This window comes from Hypanus sabinus, chromosome 24, assembly GCF_030144855.1.
Source record: "Hypanus sabinus isolate sHypSab1 chromosome 24, sHypSab1.hap1, whole genome shotgun sequence".
Classification (NCBI taxonomy): Eukaryota; Metazoa; Chordata; class Chondrichthyes; order Myliobatiformes; family Dasyatidae; genus Hypanus; species Hypanus sabinus.
Genome location: NC_082729.1, coordinates 2,431,618 through 2,446,920, shown reverse-complemented (window position 1 = coordinate 2,446,920; position 15,303 = coordinate 2,431,618). Strand labels below are relative to the sequence as shown.

The 15,303-nt window shown below is 44.6% G+C and overlaps 1 protein-coding gene across 1 annotated transcript; it reads right to left on the bottom strand.

Annotated features, from left to right (window-relative positions):
• Positions 1-3,416: 3,416 nt before the first annotated feature.
• On the bottom strand, positions 3,417-10,717 carry LOC132380598 (gap junction beta-2 protein-like). The gene is made up of 2 exons (XM_059949522.1): positions 10,530-10,717; positions 3,417-4,180 (listed from the first exon to the last, which is right to left on the bottom strand). The coding sequence occupies exon 2, from the start codon at positions 4,167-4,169 to the stop codon at positions 3,417-3,419; it is 753 nt and encodes a 250-aa protein (XP_059805505.1). The 5' UTR covers positions 4,170-4,180; positions 10,530-10,717.
• Between the last annotated feature and the right edge of the window lie 4,586 nt (positions 10,718-15,303).

Genomic DNA, 15,303 nt, shown 5'->3' with positions numbered 1-15,303 from the left:
TTAGTAAGGGTGTCAAAAGGTTACAGGGAGAATGAGGTTGAGAAGGATAATAAGACTCGGGCTCTCACGACCAGGCTATGTTATAGTTTCTTCCCCCAAGCTATCAGACTCCTCAATACCCAGAGCCTGGACTGACACCTTACTGCCCTATTGTCTTGTTTATTATTGTAATGCCTGCACTGTTTTGTGCACTTTATGCAGTCCTGGGTAGGTCTGCAGTCTAGTGCAGCTGTTTTTTTTCTCTGTGTTGTTTTTCACCATGGTCCTGAAAAACATTGTCTCATTTTTACTGTGTACTGTACCGGCAGTTATGTTCGAAATGACAATAAAAGTGACTTGACTTGACTTGAAGTCAGCCATGATGGAATGGTGGAGCAGACTCGATGGGCTGAATGGCCTAATTCTGTTCCTATGTTTTATTGTCTTATGGTAGCAATACCAATGGGAAATGAATTTATGAACATGATAATTCTTTAATCTCTGAACATACGGAGAGCTTGAGCAATCCCCGAACTCCATGCGGCAGATGCTGGCTTCATCACTGCTGTTTTATAAGGGTTTGGTCAGACCTTTCCTGGAGCAATGAGAGCACTTTGGGCCCCTTATCTAAGAAAGAGTGTGCTGGTGCCGGATAGGGTCCAGTGGAGTTTCACAAGGATGGTCATGGGAATGAAACGGTTAATGAGTGAGGAGCGAATTGAATTGACTTTATTTCTTACATCCTCTACATACATGAGGAGTAAAAATCTTTATGTTAGGTCTCCATTTAAATGTGCAATGTGCAATCATAGTAATTTATAACAATTTATAATAAATAGAACAGTCAATGTAATACAAAGTACACTCAAGTCAACGTGAGTTCATCAGTCTGATGGCCTGGTGGAAGAAGCTGTCCCGGAGCCTGTTGGTCCTGGCTTTTATGCTGCAGTACCATTTCCTGGATAGTAGCAACTGGAACAGTTTGTGGTTGGGATAGCTTGGGTCCCCAATGATCCTACAGGCCCTTTTTACACACGTAAATGTCCTGGATCATGGCAAGTTCACATCTACAGATGTGCTGGGCTGTCCACACCACTCTCTGCAGAGTCCTGCAATTAAGGGAGGTACAGTTCCCATACCAGGCAGTGATGCAGCCAGTCAGGATGCTCTCAATTGTGCCCTTGTAGAAAATTCTTAGGATTTGGGGGCCCATACCAAAATTCCTCAACCATCTGAGGTGAAAGAGGCACTGTTGTACCTTTGTCACCACACAGCTGCTGTGTACAGTGTTAGAAGAACGAGGAAGGATCTCATTGAAAGGCCTGGATAGAGTGCATGTGGAGAGGATGTTTCCTGGAGTGGGGAAATCTAAGACCAGAAGACACAACTTCAGAACAGAAGGACGTCCATTTAGAGCAAAGCTGAGGAGGAATTGCTTTAGTCGGAGACTGGTAGGTTCTTGATTAGTCAGGGCTTCAGGGAGAATGGGATTGAGAGGGATAATGAATCAGCCATGATGGAATGGCGGAGCAGACTCCAAGGGCTGATGCTGCCATGTCTTTTCCCAGGAGCAGTCTGGCACAGTCTGAGATGGGATCACATCGCATGCAATAGGTTTTTCACATTCCAATTCACTGAACTCGCTGGTGGACAACAGTGCACACACAAAGGACCTGATCTGGGGGTGGGGGGTGCATGTCAATGATTTCCAGGCACTGATGTCATCGTCAGCTGTGGAAACTGCCATGAACCTCGGTGGAAGCGTCAAAGTTGTACATGGTGTCAGAAATGTATTTCAATAATAAATTTACTTTGAACTTTGAACTCTAAGGGATGTGATAACCCAGTAGTTGTAGTGTATAAAAGCTGCTTCCTTATGCTCTAGGGATGTAGTGGGATAAATTGCACTTGTCCTCACCTTAACATATTAACAAGTTCAAGGTTTAGTTAGTGACACGAGAGATTCTGCAGGTGCTGGAAGTCCAGAACAACACACACAAAATGCTGGAGGAACTCAGAGGGCCAGGCAGCATCTACAGCGACTAGTAAACAGGATGGGAAAGGAAGGGGAAGAATGCCAGAATTAAATGGGGGGATGGCTAGAAGGTGACGGGTGAAGCCAGGTGGGTGGGAAAGGTCAAGGGCTGGAGAGGAAGGAACCTGACTGGAGGGGAGAGTGGACCATTGGAGAAAGGGAAGGAGGAGGAGGCCCAGGTTGAGGTGATAGGCAGGTGCAAAGAGGTAGGAGGCCAGAGTGGCGAATGAGTGGGGAGGGAAAAAGACCTCTTTTTTAATTATCAGAAGGAGAAATTGATATTCATGTCAACAACTCTGAGGCTATTTAGATGGAATTTAAGGTGTTTCTCCTCCACCATGAGGGTGGTCTCTTCTTGACACAAGAGGCAGTCATAGACCAACATGATGGAACTGGAAAGGGAATGGGAATTAAAATGTTTGGCTATTAGTTCAGCTTGTGACAGATGGAGCAGTGGTTCTTGGAAAATAGGCTCCCCTGTTTTACTTCAAGTCTCACCAATGCAGAGACCAAATCAGGAATAGTGCACGCAACGGACATGCCATCAGGTTTGAGGCTACCCAGACGGAATATAAAAAGTTGTCCCTCCAACCTGAGTGTGGCCCCATCGTGGCAGTAGAGGAGTCCATGGACTGACAAGTCGGAATGGAAATGGAAAGTAGAATTGAAATGAGTGGCCACCAGGAGATCCCACTTTTTCGGGCAAACAGAGCAGAAGTGCTCAGCGGAGTGGTCTTCCAGTCTACGTCAGGTCCCACCGATTTACAGGCCACTGAGTACAGTAGATGACCCTAACAGACTCACAGGTGAAGTGTCGCCTCACTGCTTGGGGTCCTGAATGGTAGTGAGGGAGGAGGTGTAGGGGCAGGTGTGGCACTTGTTCCACTTGCGAGGATAAGTACCATAAGCACCAGATCAGTGGGGAGGGGTAAATGGACAAGGGAGTCGTGTAGGGGGCAATCACCGCAGAAAGCAGACAGTGAGGGGTGCGAGTGAGGGAAAGTTTTGCTTGGTGGTGGGATCCCGTTGGAGATGGCAGAAGTTATGGAAAATTATGTGCCAGATACGGAAGCTAGTGGATCATATATCATATATCCTATCATGTATATATGAATAACTTCTATATATCACCATTTCTAAATATATTTCATAGTTGGTGACATATCTGCAGACCTGTAGAAGGTTAACAAAAGGCAGTAATCAGATTCTGAGATACAACAAGCAAATTACATTAGTTCTGAGTGGAACACCATGCAAAAATAAATAGGATGTGTGTAAGATAGAGGTTAACCACTATATTGCACACTCCCCTCCTCTCGTAATAACATCTTGGGAACAATGTGTGTGGTACAAGATCTTAATTCATTAATCAAGCGTTTTTCTAACACATAGGGGATTGTTCCTAGAGGCTCTCCTGATCAATATCCAAGTTCATAGTGATGTTATCACTGGAAGTAACGGTGGCTGATAACCTATCCTTTTTTTTGCTTTCTTTAGAGGAAAACCACTGTTGCTTCCATTGCATGAAGCAATAACTAACAATCAGAAATAAGAGTTCTGCCACGTTCAGTGCGACGCACAGAGCTGAGGTCACCAGCATAAACACGGTAAAAATGGTTTTCTCGGTCGGTCTGGAAATGAAGCAGTCAACGGTATTAGGGCACGGATATTCGCTACACTTCACTAGTCGAACCATCTGGTATCCTTCATAGATCCAGTAGAATAAATACATAAAGCTGCCTTCAAATAACATCTTGAACACGAGGCTCACCAAGTATGTCCAAAGGAGAGAGGTATCGATCTTTACTTTTCGCCGATCGGCATTCCGATGAAAGATTTTGATGTTTTTCTTGTTTTTTCTCCGTTGGGAAACGTGCATCCCGATGAGACATGACGGGACGGTCACAGCCAGGAGCTGGAAAACCCACAGCCGGATGTGGGAGATGGGGAAGAAGCGGTCGTAGCACACGTTCCTGCAACCGGGCTGCTGTGTGTTGCAGAGAAAGTCGCTCTGCTCATCTCCCCACACGGTCTCGGCCGCCACAACCAGCACCAGCAGACGGAAGATGAAAATGACCGAGAGCCACACCTTCCCCAAGGACGTGGAATACTTGTTGACCCCATTTAGCAGAGAATGGAGGAAATGCCATCCCATTGTGGATCACTCTAGGATTAAACAGCATCAGTTACTTCATCACAACAAATGCAGAAATGACTCTGTCAACACTTCTCACTGCCTCGCTAAAGCAGACAGTATAATCAAAGTCCCCAACATTCTCTCTCCTCCCCTCTTCCATTGGGTAGAGGACACTGGCTCAAGGGTAGGGTCTATCCCACTGTTATCAGACTCTTAAACAGACATCTTGTACAATAAGATGGACTCTTGACTCACGATCTGCCTCATTATGAACTTGCACTTTATTGTTGACTTGCACTGCACTCCTCTGTAACTGTTTCATGTTATTCTGAACTCTGGTACTGGTTTACCTCAGTCTGATCTCACAGCTCTGTTTAATGGATTGATCTGAGTGAATGGTACGCAGGCCGAGGTTTTCACTGTACCTCAGTGCATATAACAATAATAAAGCCATAGAACAAATGATCAGTTCTTGAAGAGGCATGTTTCTCCTATTCACCCATCTGAGATTGCTTTTATCCACTAACCGAAACATCTCAAACATCTCAAAAATTCTGCCTGAACAAAACTGCTGTAACAATACTACAGCACAATAGCTGGGACAAAAGAACAGTTTTTAATGGTTCCAAAACACTCCAGGCTGTTTTGTTGAATCATGTATTACTCATCCTCCAAGAGGACCACAACCTTTTGTCGTTGGGTTTAGAGGCTTGCGTGCCTCAGTGACCCGGAGAGCTACGTTGGCTGGAGTCAGGGCTTTGTGCTTTGGCTCACGGTAGGGTCACCCATACCAAACAGGTCAAAGGGTAGAGGCCAGACTAAGAGTGGTCCACCGGTCCTCCAGGTTCAGGGGTTCAGCTCAGGGCCAACAACCCTGACTGGTAAAACAAAATATTTACGGAAACATCAATGAGGAATCCTTCTACATCTGAGTGTGACGGTTCCTGAGTCTCCACCCAGGACTTGTATAACTGACAGCAGTGAAAACCGAGAGGAAGCTACTGATGCTATGAAGGAAGCCCTGAACACTGCCGGAGATGGAGGACCTTCACTGCTGCCTTAAACATCAGTGGTGTAACGGACAATAAGTAAGTACTGTATGTATTACTTATGACGTGCATGTAGTTTTCAATGTTATAACTTTTAGGTGGGGAGGTGAAGATACATCTCTATCAAAGGAGCTCCTTCTCTCTGTTAGCCTGCAGGTCACCCTTGGGCAAGGTGTAGCACCTGCTTAGCCCCCCGTTCAGGGTCATGTGAAACCATGGGGGCAGGTGGTGGATGGTCGTATGAGCAGCTGGTGCACATCACAAGTCCTGGTTATGTAACCACTGATGCCAAGCAGACAATCTATGAAGAGTATTGATATTGGCTGAGGTCACCTGACTTCTAAAGACACTGCCCAGAAGAAGCCAATGGCAAACCACTTCTGTAGAAAAACTTGGCAGGAACAATAATGGTCAAGGGAAGGCCACAATCGGCCACGTCATACGACACGGCACATAATGATGACGATGAAACCTCTCATCCACGGATTAGATTGTTACATTGCTTCTGATGAAGCCATCAACACTAGCTCACTAGTTTTGCTTTCCTTTTTGCACCACCTACGTACAGTACTGTGCAAAAGTCTTCGGCACATTCGGTAATAAAATTCTGTAAAGTGAAGATGCTTTCTAAAATAACGCAATGAAAATTCTCTCTCTCTCTTTATACAGTGTACCGGCACAGGGAGCGGGAAGCAAACGACGTCCCACTGTCCTGGTGAGACGTTGCGTATGCATCAAGTAAGTCGTATAAAATACAAGGTGATATACAGTAATATCGTAATAATGTGTTAGTTAAACTACAAGCAAAACTAATGCATTCCTTGCTCTGAACCGATTCCACAACCCATGGACTCATTTTCAAGGACTTTACAACTCCTGTTCTCAGGATTATTTATTTATTTATTGTATTTACTCATATTCACTTCTGGTGCATATTGATTATGTGTCCGTCTTAGTATGTCATTTTTCATTGATTCTATTGTACTTCTTTGTTCTACTATGAATGCCTGCAAGAAAATGAATCTCAGCATTGAATCTCAGCATGTACGTAATTTGATTATAAATATAATTTGAATTTTGACCTCTGTCACTTATTTGCCAGATTACAGTAAATGTTAACTTCTATGCTTTTGGGAAACCGTAATTGTTTTAGTTTTTATATATGAAATATCTTGTCCTTTGTTCCTGAAAATGATGGATTTTGCTGGAAAAAGTCTAGAGGAAATCCCAAATCCTTAGCGAAATGAATTATCTCCGTGTGAGCCTGCATCGCATGTGCACAAATGTCATTTGTGCAGTCATAGACAGCTACAGTTCAGTAAGCTGCCAACTTCACATCTAATTTAAGAGGCAAGATCAGGGTTCAATTTCTGCTGCTGCCTGTAAGGAGTTTGAGTGTTCCCTCTGTGACTGTGTGTGTTTCCTCCGGGTGCTCCCGTTTCCTCCCATATTCCAAAGATGTACAAGTTAGTAACTTGTGGGCATGCTACAGAAGCCTGGCGTTCAGCACATTGGTTGTTGCAAACGATGCTTGTCACTGTATGTTTGGATGCACATGTGACAAAGAAAGCAATAACCTTTATTTCTCCTGAAGAAGGGTCTCAGCCCGAAAAGTCAACTGTTTATTCAGTTCCATAGATGGTGCCTGACTTGCGGAGTTCCTCCACCATTTTGTGTGCGCTGCTTAATCTTTAACTTTATCTTAAGCCACACGGTCTGCACCCAGTCCAGCACCTCTGACACCTAGACCAGCTTCTCCGACACCCTGTCCAGTTACTCCAATCAACTGATGGGGTAGACCTGCAGTACCTGGAGTCCCTAGAGTCCAGTATTGTCTTGTAATCATTAAAAAGACATTTAACAAAGAAAAAAAATACCTTTGGTTAGTCTTCAAGAAGCCGCCACCATCTTACCCTTGTTTGGTGGAACGGCTGATCGTGGGAAGGCTGCGTTGTCTCGGTTGTAGCGAGGCATATGCCTCAAGCTAGCAGCTTGCCTGCAACTGCATCCAGGAGAGGAGATACCAGGGGTGGTGCAGTGTGGCATCAGTGCTTGGCCTCGCCTGTCGGTTCTGCTCTCCAGTGCAATCGGTGGAATGATGGGCTACGTTGCCAAAAACTGCACCATCAATCTGCAGGACGAGTTGCTCAGGGACTTGGGATATATACATGTACTTTTTATTTTTTATTTTTGGGTAACCATGTTATTTTGTTGCTCACTATTTTGATTCACACGCTGTGTGTGCTTTACACCTTGGCACCAGAGGAATGCTGTTGTGTTCGGCTGTATAGTTGAATGGTAATAGAACTTGAATTTGATTTGTTTAGATTTGTTTTAGATTTTCAGCCTAACACCATTCAGTCTCAATGCATTCTATTTTAAAGAACGTCCTCGCGATGTTAAGGATCATTCTGGGTTCTGACAATATAGACAGCATAATTAAGAATTAATTAAAATGCGAACCAGTTTTCAAAAGATAAAACCTGCTCACAATGTAATTTCCAAATGATCCTTTGTAGCGTAAGAAAGCACTCACTGAGTGTGCACCATTCTGATTCTGCCTCATTGAAACTATATAGGGGCAGACCGTAGATGAATTGTTCCTGCAAAAAAGCTCATTGTTAAAGGTGTATCCTTGTAACTTAAGGCATAGTTCAGGACAAAACTGCTTTGTCATTTAACCTTCTGATTATTCATGCAGACCTCTTTCAACACTAAACCTAAATGGGCATATTTTGAGGGTCTGGAGTTTGTGCTCAGAGGATTTTGGAACAGATGGACCCGTCAAATTCTCCTCATACGTTAAACCTTTCATTCTCTGAATTATTCTCGTGAACCCCCCCCGGATGCTAGCACATCGTTCTTAGATAAGGGGCCCAAAACTGCTCACAATACTCCAATTGTGGTCTGACCGATGCCTTACAAAGCCTCAGCATCGCATCCTTCTTCTAACCTAGCCCTCTCAAAAGGAATGCTAACATTGCATTTGCCTTCCTCACTACCGACTCAACTTGCCCGACTCAAGTTAACTTTTAAGGGATCCTGCATGAGGACTCCCAAGTCCCTTTGTACCTCTGATTTTTGTACTTTCTCCCCATTTAAAAAATAGTCTATTCCTTTTTCCTTCTATCAAAATGCATGACCATATACTTCCTGACAATGTATTCCATCTGTCACTTCTTTGGCTATTCTCCTAATCTGTCCTTCTGCAAACTCCCTGCTTCCTCAGCACCACCTGCCCCTTTACCAATCTTTGTATCATCTGCAAAGATGGCCACAAAACCATCCAAATTGTTGACATATGAAGTGAAAGGAAGTGGTCTCAGTACCAGCCTGAATAGGCCCCCTTTTATTCCAACTCTTTGCCTCCTGCCAATCAGCCAATCATCTATCCATGCTAGTATTCTTTTTTCTGTAATACTATGGGCTCTTATCTCGTTAAGCAGCCTCATATACAGCACCTTAACAAAGGTCTTCTGAAAATCCAAGTAAACAACATCCATTGACTCACCTTTGTCTATCCGGCCTGCTATTTCCTCAAACAATTCCAACAGATTTGTCAGGTAGATGACCCCTTAAGGAAGCCATGCTGAGTTTAGCCTGTTTTATCACACACCTCCAAGTACCCCAAAACCTCATCCTTAATAATGGACTCCAACGTATTCTCAACCTCTGACATCAGGCTAGCTGGTCTATAATTTCCTTTCTTCTACTTCCCTCGCTTCTTGAAGAGTAGAGAGGTATTTGCAATTTTCCCTTCCTCACGTCCAGGTGATTTATTTACTTTCAGACCTTTCAGCTTCCCAAGCACTTTCTCCTTAGTAAGAACAACTTCACTCACTACTGCCTCCTGACAATCTTGAATTTCTGGCATACGGCTAATGTTGTCCACTGTGAAGACTGATGCAAAATATTTACTAAGGATTAATGCTTTGCGAAGACTTCTCAAGTATATGAATCAAACAGATGAGAAACAATAGTTATTTTTACTAGCTATACCCCAAAGACATTTGTTTCTTCCTTCATCGTTACAATAGTATGCATGTACCATCTCAAGCATGAACTGTTAAAGGGTTCTCCCTTGAACTGCTTATTTGAATCCACCCTACATACTGAACACCCATATTCACAATTACCCATTATTAAGGACCCTCTCCATTTGGAAAATGCTCTTTCTGCATTACTATAATCAGGGAGGAGGTACAGGAGCCTGACGATCCAGATTCAATGTTGAACAAGCAGTTTCCTCCCCCCTGTCATCAGATTTCTAAATGGACCATGAACCCATGAACGCTGGCTCAATATTTTGCTCTGTTCTTGCATTATTTATTTATTTTTAAATATGTTCTTAATTTACAAAAAATTTTGACAGTACTAGTGCCACAAAACAATAAGCTTCACAATATTTGTCCCTGAAAACAGACCTGATTCCAATTCTGACTATCTGTTCAGAATCTTCTATATCTCAATCTGCCCTACATTTACACCGATTGTCCAACCTGCTCAACAACTGTAGCCTCTCCATTTAAAAAGATGATTAAAGCAAAGAAAAAATCAGTAAAGAACTGTATATACAAGAGATTCTGCAGATGCTGGAAATCCAAAGGAACACACACACAAAACGCTGGAGGAACTCAGCGGGTCAGGCAGCATCTATGGAGAGGAATAAACAGTCAACATGGACAACCAAATGTTTTGTGAGAATGCAGGAAACAGAGGTTAATGTCTGTGGTTTTTGAGCTTGGGAGGTGGGGGACAGCGTGGACTTTAGAGAAACAATGCCCTTAGTGATATCAGTTAAAGAAGTGTCGTGAGGGTCAAAGGATATTTACTTCATAATCAGATGATCTTATGAAAATACAGAGTTAAGCAGGGGCAGTCTATTCCTTTTGTGAAGCCTTTTCTGCCACATCATAGTAATCTGAGTAACTCAACTCTCTGTCCCCATCTACTTAAGTATTTACCCCCTTGCTAATCAAGAAGTTATCTGCCTCTAGCTTAACAATTATTCAAAAGCTCTGCTTCCAACACACTTTGAGGTAAAGAGTTACAAATATTCATAGAGTTCCCTTAAGCTGTGTTCAAGTGTTTAAACAGTGACTTCTAGATTATCTTGTAGGAAGCAATAAACAACACACGTTCATCCCATTAAAACCTTCAGGATCTTAAATTCCCTTCTTCCTCTTCTAAGCTAAAGCAGACACAAACCCAGGCTGTTTAAATTCCACCCAATCCATTGTCACCAAGTCCACCATCCCCGAATGTTCCAATGTATCTACTCCTTACTTATTTTGAAGTACGAACAGCAGGAAAGGAGACCTCAGCTTACCTTCGGTAAAATGTGGAATAGTTTTTGTACTCCAGACAGCGTTGGGTGATACTCTGTCGGAAATATCCCAGGCTGGTTTCTCGCCTCTGCTGCTTTGTCCAGTGTACAACGCATGGCTACAGAAGCGACTACCAAACAAAGACCTAAAACTGAAGAATGTGGATAAACTGGCTGTACAGAAAGACATTTAAAATATTTATAACATGTTCCATACAGACGATGTAAAGGAGACCAATCCGTTTTACATTTAGTAGTTTAAGTTTGCAATAATGGTTGGGTATAGTAATTGTAGTGAAACCAGTTTTTGAATGACTTTCAATCACAAACAATACCACAAATGTTGAAAGAATGTTTTTTTGTTGTCTACAGGATCAAAGGCAAGGTTAGACCATAGGAACATAAGAAATAGGAGCAGGAATGGGCCATCCGGCCCACCAAGCCTGCCCTGCCATTCAATAAGATCATGGCTGGTCTGCCCGTAAACCTACCTTTTCCCATGTCCCTTAATTCCCCTACTATGTAAAAATCTATCTAACTGAATCTTAAATATATCTAGTGAAGAAGCCTCAACTGCTTCCCTGGGCAGAGAATTCCACAGATTCACCACTCTCTGGGAGAAACAGTTTCTCCTCATCTCCATCTTAAATCTTCTCCCCTGAATCTTGAGGCAAGGTCCCCTAGTTCTAGTCTCACCTACCAGTGAAAACAACTTTTCTATTTCTATCTTATCTATCCCTTTCATAATTTTGTATGTTTCTATAAGATTCCCTCTCACAGGAGCAGGATTAGCCATTCAACTGATCAAATCTGCTCCACTATTTCATCATGGCTGATCCATTTTCCCTCTCAACCCCATTCTCCTGCCTTCTCTCCATAAACCCAACATAAACCGCACGCACTCACCCAAAGAGTGGTGAGTGCATCGAATGCACTGCTGGCAACAGTGGTGGAGGTGGATACGATAGAGTCTTTTAAGAGGCTTATAGATGGGTACATGGAGCTTAGTAAAATAGAAGGCTATGGGTAGGTAGGGACGTGTTCGCCACAACTTTGTGGGCCGAAGGGCCTGAATTGTACAGTAGGTTTTCTATGTTTCTATGCTTCTAAATTTAGAATCTATCAACTTCCGACTTAAATAAACCCAATGACCAGGCATTCGCAATAGGCTGTGGCAACAAGCTCCTCAAATTTACCACCCTCCAACCAGATAAAGAAATTCCTCCTTATCTCCATTCTAAATCGTCGTCCCTCTATTCTGAGGCTGTGCACTCTTGATCCTAGACTCCCTTACTACAGGAAACATCCTCTCCACATCCACTCTATCTGTGTCCTCTGGTCCTAGACTCCCCCACTACAGGAAACATCCTCTCCACATCCACTCTATCTGTGTCCTCTGGTCCTAGACTCCCCCACTACAGGAAACATCCTCTCCACATCCACTCTATCTGTGTCCTCTGGTCCTAGACCCCCTCACTACAGGAAACATCCTCTCCACATCCACTCTATCTGTGTCCTCTGGTCCTAGACTCCCCCACTACAGGAAACATCCTCTCCACATCCACTCTATCTGTGTCCTCTGGTCCTAGACCCCCTCACTACAGGAAACATCCTCTCCACATCCACTCTATCTGTGTCCTCTGGTCCCAGACTCCCTTACTACAGGAAACATCCTCTCCACATCCACTCTATCTGTGTCCTCTGGTCCTAGACTCCCCCACTACAGGAAACATCCTCTCCACATCCACTCTATCTGTGTCCTCTGGTCCTAGACCCCCTCACTACAGGAAACATCCTCTCCACATCCACTCTATCTGTGTCCTCTGGTCCCAGACTCCCTTACTACAGGAAACATCCTCTCCACATCCACTCTATCTGTGTCCTCTGGTCCTAGACCCCCTCACTACAGGAAACATCCTCTCCACATCCACTCTATCTGTGTCCTCTGGTCCTAGACTCCCCCACTATAGGAAACATCCTCTCCACATCCACTCTATCTGTGTCCTCTGGTCCCAGACTCCCCCACTATAGGAAACATCCTCTCCACATCCACTCTATCTGTGTCCTCTGGTCCCAGACTCCCTTACTACAGGAAACATCCTCTCCACATCCACTCTATCTGTATCCTCTGGTCCTAGACCCCCTCACTACAGGAAACATCCTCTCCACATCCACTCTATCTGTGTCCTCTGGTCCTAGACCCCCTCACTACAGAAAACATCCTCTCCACATCCACTCTATCTGTGTCCTCTGGTCCTAGACCCCCTCACTACAGAAAACATCCTCTCCACATCCACTCTATCTGTGTCCTCTGGTCCTAGACCCCCTCACTACAGGAAACATCCTCTCCACATCCACTCTATCTGTGTCCTCTGGTCCTAGACTCCCCCACTATAGGAAACATCCTCTCCACATCCACTCTATCTGTGTCCTCTGGTCCCAGACTCCCCCACTATAGGAAACATCCTCTCCACATCCACTCTATCTGTGTCCTCTGGTCCCAGACTCCCTTACTACAGGAAACATCCTCTCCACATCCACTCTATCTGTATCCTCTGGTCCTAGACCCCCTCACTACAGGAAACATCCTCTCCACATCCACTCTATCTGTGTCCTCTGGTCCTAGACCCCCTCACTACAGAAAACATCCTCTCCACATCCACTCTATCTGTGTCCTCTGGTCCTAGACCCCCTCACTACAGAAAACATCCTCTCCACATCCACTCTATCTGTGTCCTCTGGTCCTAGACCCCCTCACTACAGGAAACATCCTCTCCACATCCACTCCATCTGTGTCCTCTGGTCCCAGACTCCCCCACTACAGGAAACATCCTCTCCACATCCACTCTATCTGTGTCCTTTGGTCCTAGACTCCCCCACTACAGGAAACATCCTCTCCACATCCACTCTATCTGTGTCCTTTGGTCCTAGACTCCCTCACTACAGGAAACATCCTCTCCACATCCACTCTATCTGTATCCTCTGGTCCCAGACTCCCTTACTACAGGAAACATCCTCTCCACACCCACTCTGTCTGTGTCCTCTGGTCCCAGACTCCCCCACTACAGGAAACATCCTCTCCACATCCACTCTATCTGTGTCCTCTGGTCCTAGACCCCCTCACTACAGAAAACATCCTCTCCACATCCACTCTATCTGTGTCCTCTGGTCCTAGACCCCCTCACTACAGAAAACATCCTCTCCACATCCACTCTATCTGTGTCCTCTGGTCCTAGACCCCCTCACTACAGGAAACATCCTCTCCACATCCACTCTATCTGTGTCCTCTGGTCCTAGACTCCCCCACTATAGGAAACATCCTCTCCACATCCACTCTATCTGTGTCCTCTGGTCCCAGACTCCCCCACTATAGGAAACATCCTCTCCACATCCACTCTATCTGTGTCCTCTGGTCCCAGACTCCCTTACTACAGGAAACATCCTCTCCACATCCACTCTATCTGTATCCTCTGGTCCTAGACCCCCTCACTACAGGAAACATCCTCTCCACATCCACTCTATCTGTGTCCTCTGGTCCTAGACCCCCTCACTACAGAAAACATCCTCTCCACATCCACTCTATCTGTGTCCTCTGGTCCTAGACCCCCTCACTACAGAAAACATCCTCTCCACATCCACTCTATCTGTGTCCTCTGGTCCTAGACTCCCCTCACTACAGGAAACATCCTCTCCACATCCACTCCATCTGTGTCCTCTGGTCCCAGACTCCCCCACTACAGGAAACATCCTCTCCACATCCACTCTATCTGTGTCCTTTGGTCCTAGACTCCCCCACTACAGGAAACATCCTCTCCACATCCACTCTATCTGTGTCCTTTGGTCCTAGACTCCCTCACTACAGGAAACATCCTCTCCACATCCACTCTATCTGTATCCTCTGGTCCCAGACTCCCTTACTACAGGAAACATCCTCTCCACACCCACTCTGTCTGTGTCCTCTGGTCCCAGACTCCCCCACTACGGGAAACATCCTCTCCACATCCACTCTATCTGTGTCCTCTGGTTCCAGACTCCCCCACTACAGGAAACATCCTCTCCACATCCACTCTATCTGTGTCCTTTGGTCCTAGACTCCCCCACTACGGGAAACATCCTCTCCACATCCACTCTATCTGTGTCCTCTGGTTCCAGACTCCCCCACTACAGGAAACATCCTCTCCACATCCACTCTATCTGTGTCCTTTGGTCCTAGACTCCCCCACTACAGGAAACATCCTCTCCACATCCCCTCTTTTGAGACCTATCAACACTCAACAGGTTTCTCTTTGAAACCCTCCTCATTCTTCTAAATTCTATGTTATATTGACTTGTCCTGTTGTACATACTATTTATTATAATTTACTATAAATTGCACATTGCACATTTAGACAGAGAAATATCGTAAAGATTTTTACTCCTCATGCATATGAAGGATGTAAGTAATAAAGTCAATTCAAAGAGCCCCTAAATGCTGCTGGTACAATAACCCTTCCATTCTGGGTATCATTTTAGTCAATCTCCTCTGAACCCTTTCCAATGTCAAGGGTCACAAGACTGCCCTTAATACTCCATGTGAAGCCTCACCAGTGCTTTCTAAAGGCTTAGCATTATATCTTTGCTTTTATATTCTAGTCCTCTTAAAATAAATGTTAACATTGCATTTGCCTTCCTTGCCACCAAGAAATTCTGCACAAGGACACCCAAGTCCCTTTGCACCTTGATGTTTAAATTTTCACCCTATTTAGAAAATAGTTAACTCTTTCATTTCTTCTACCAA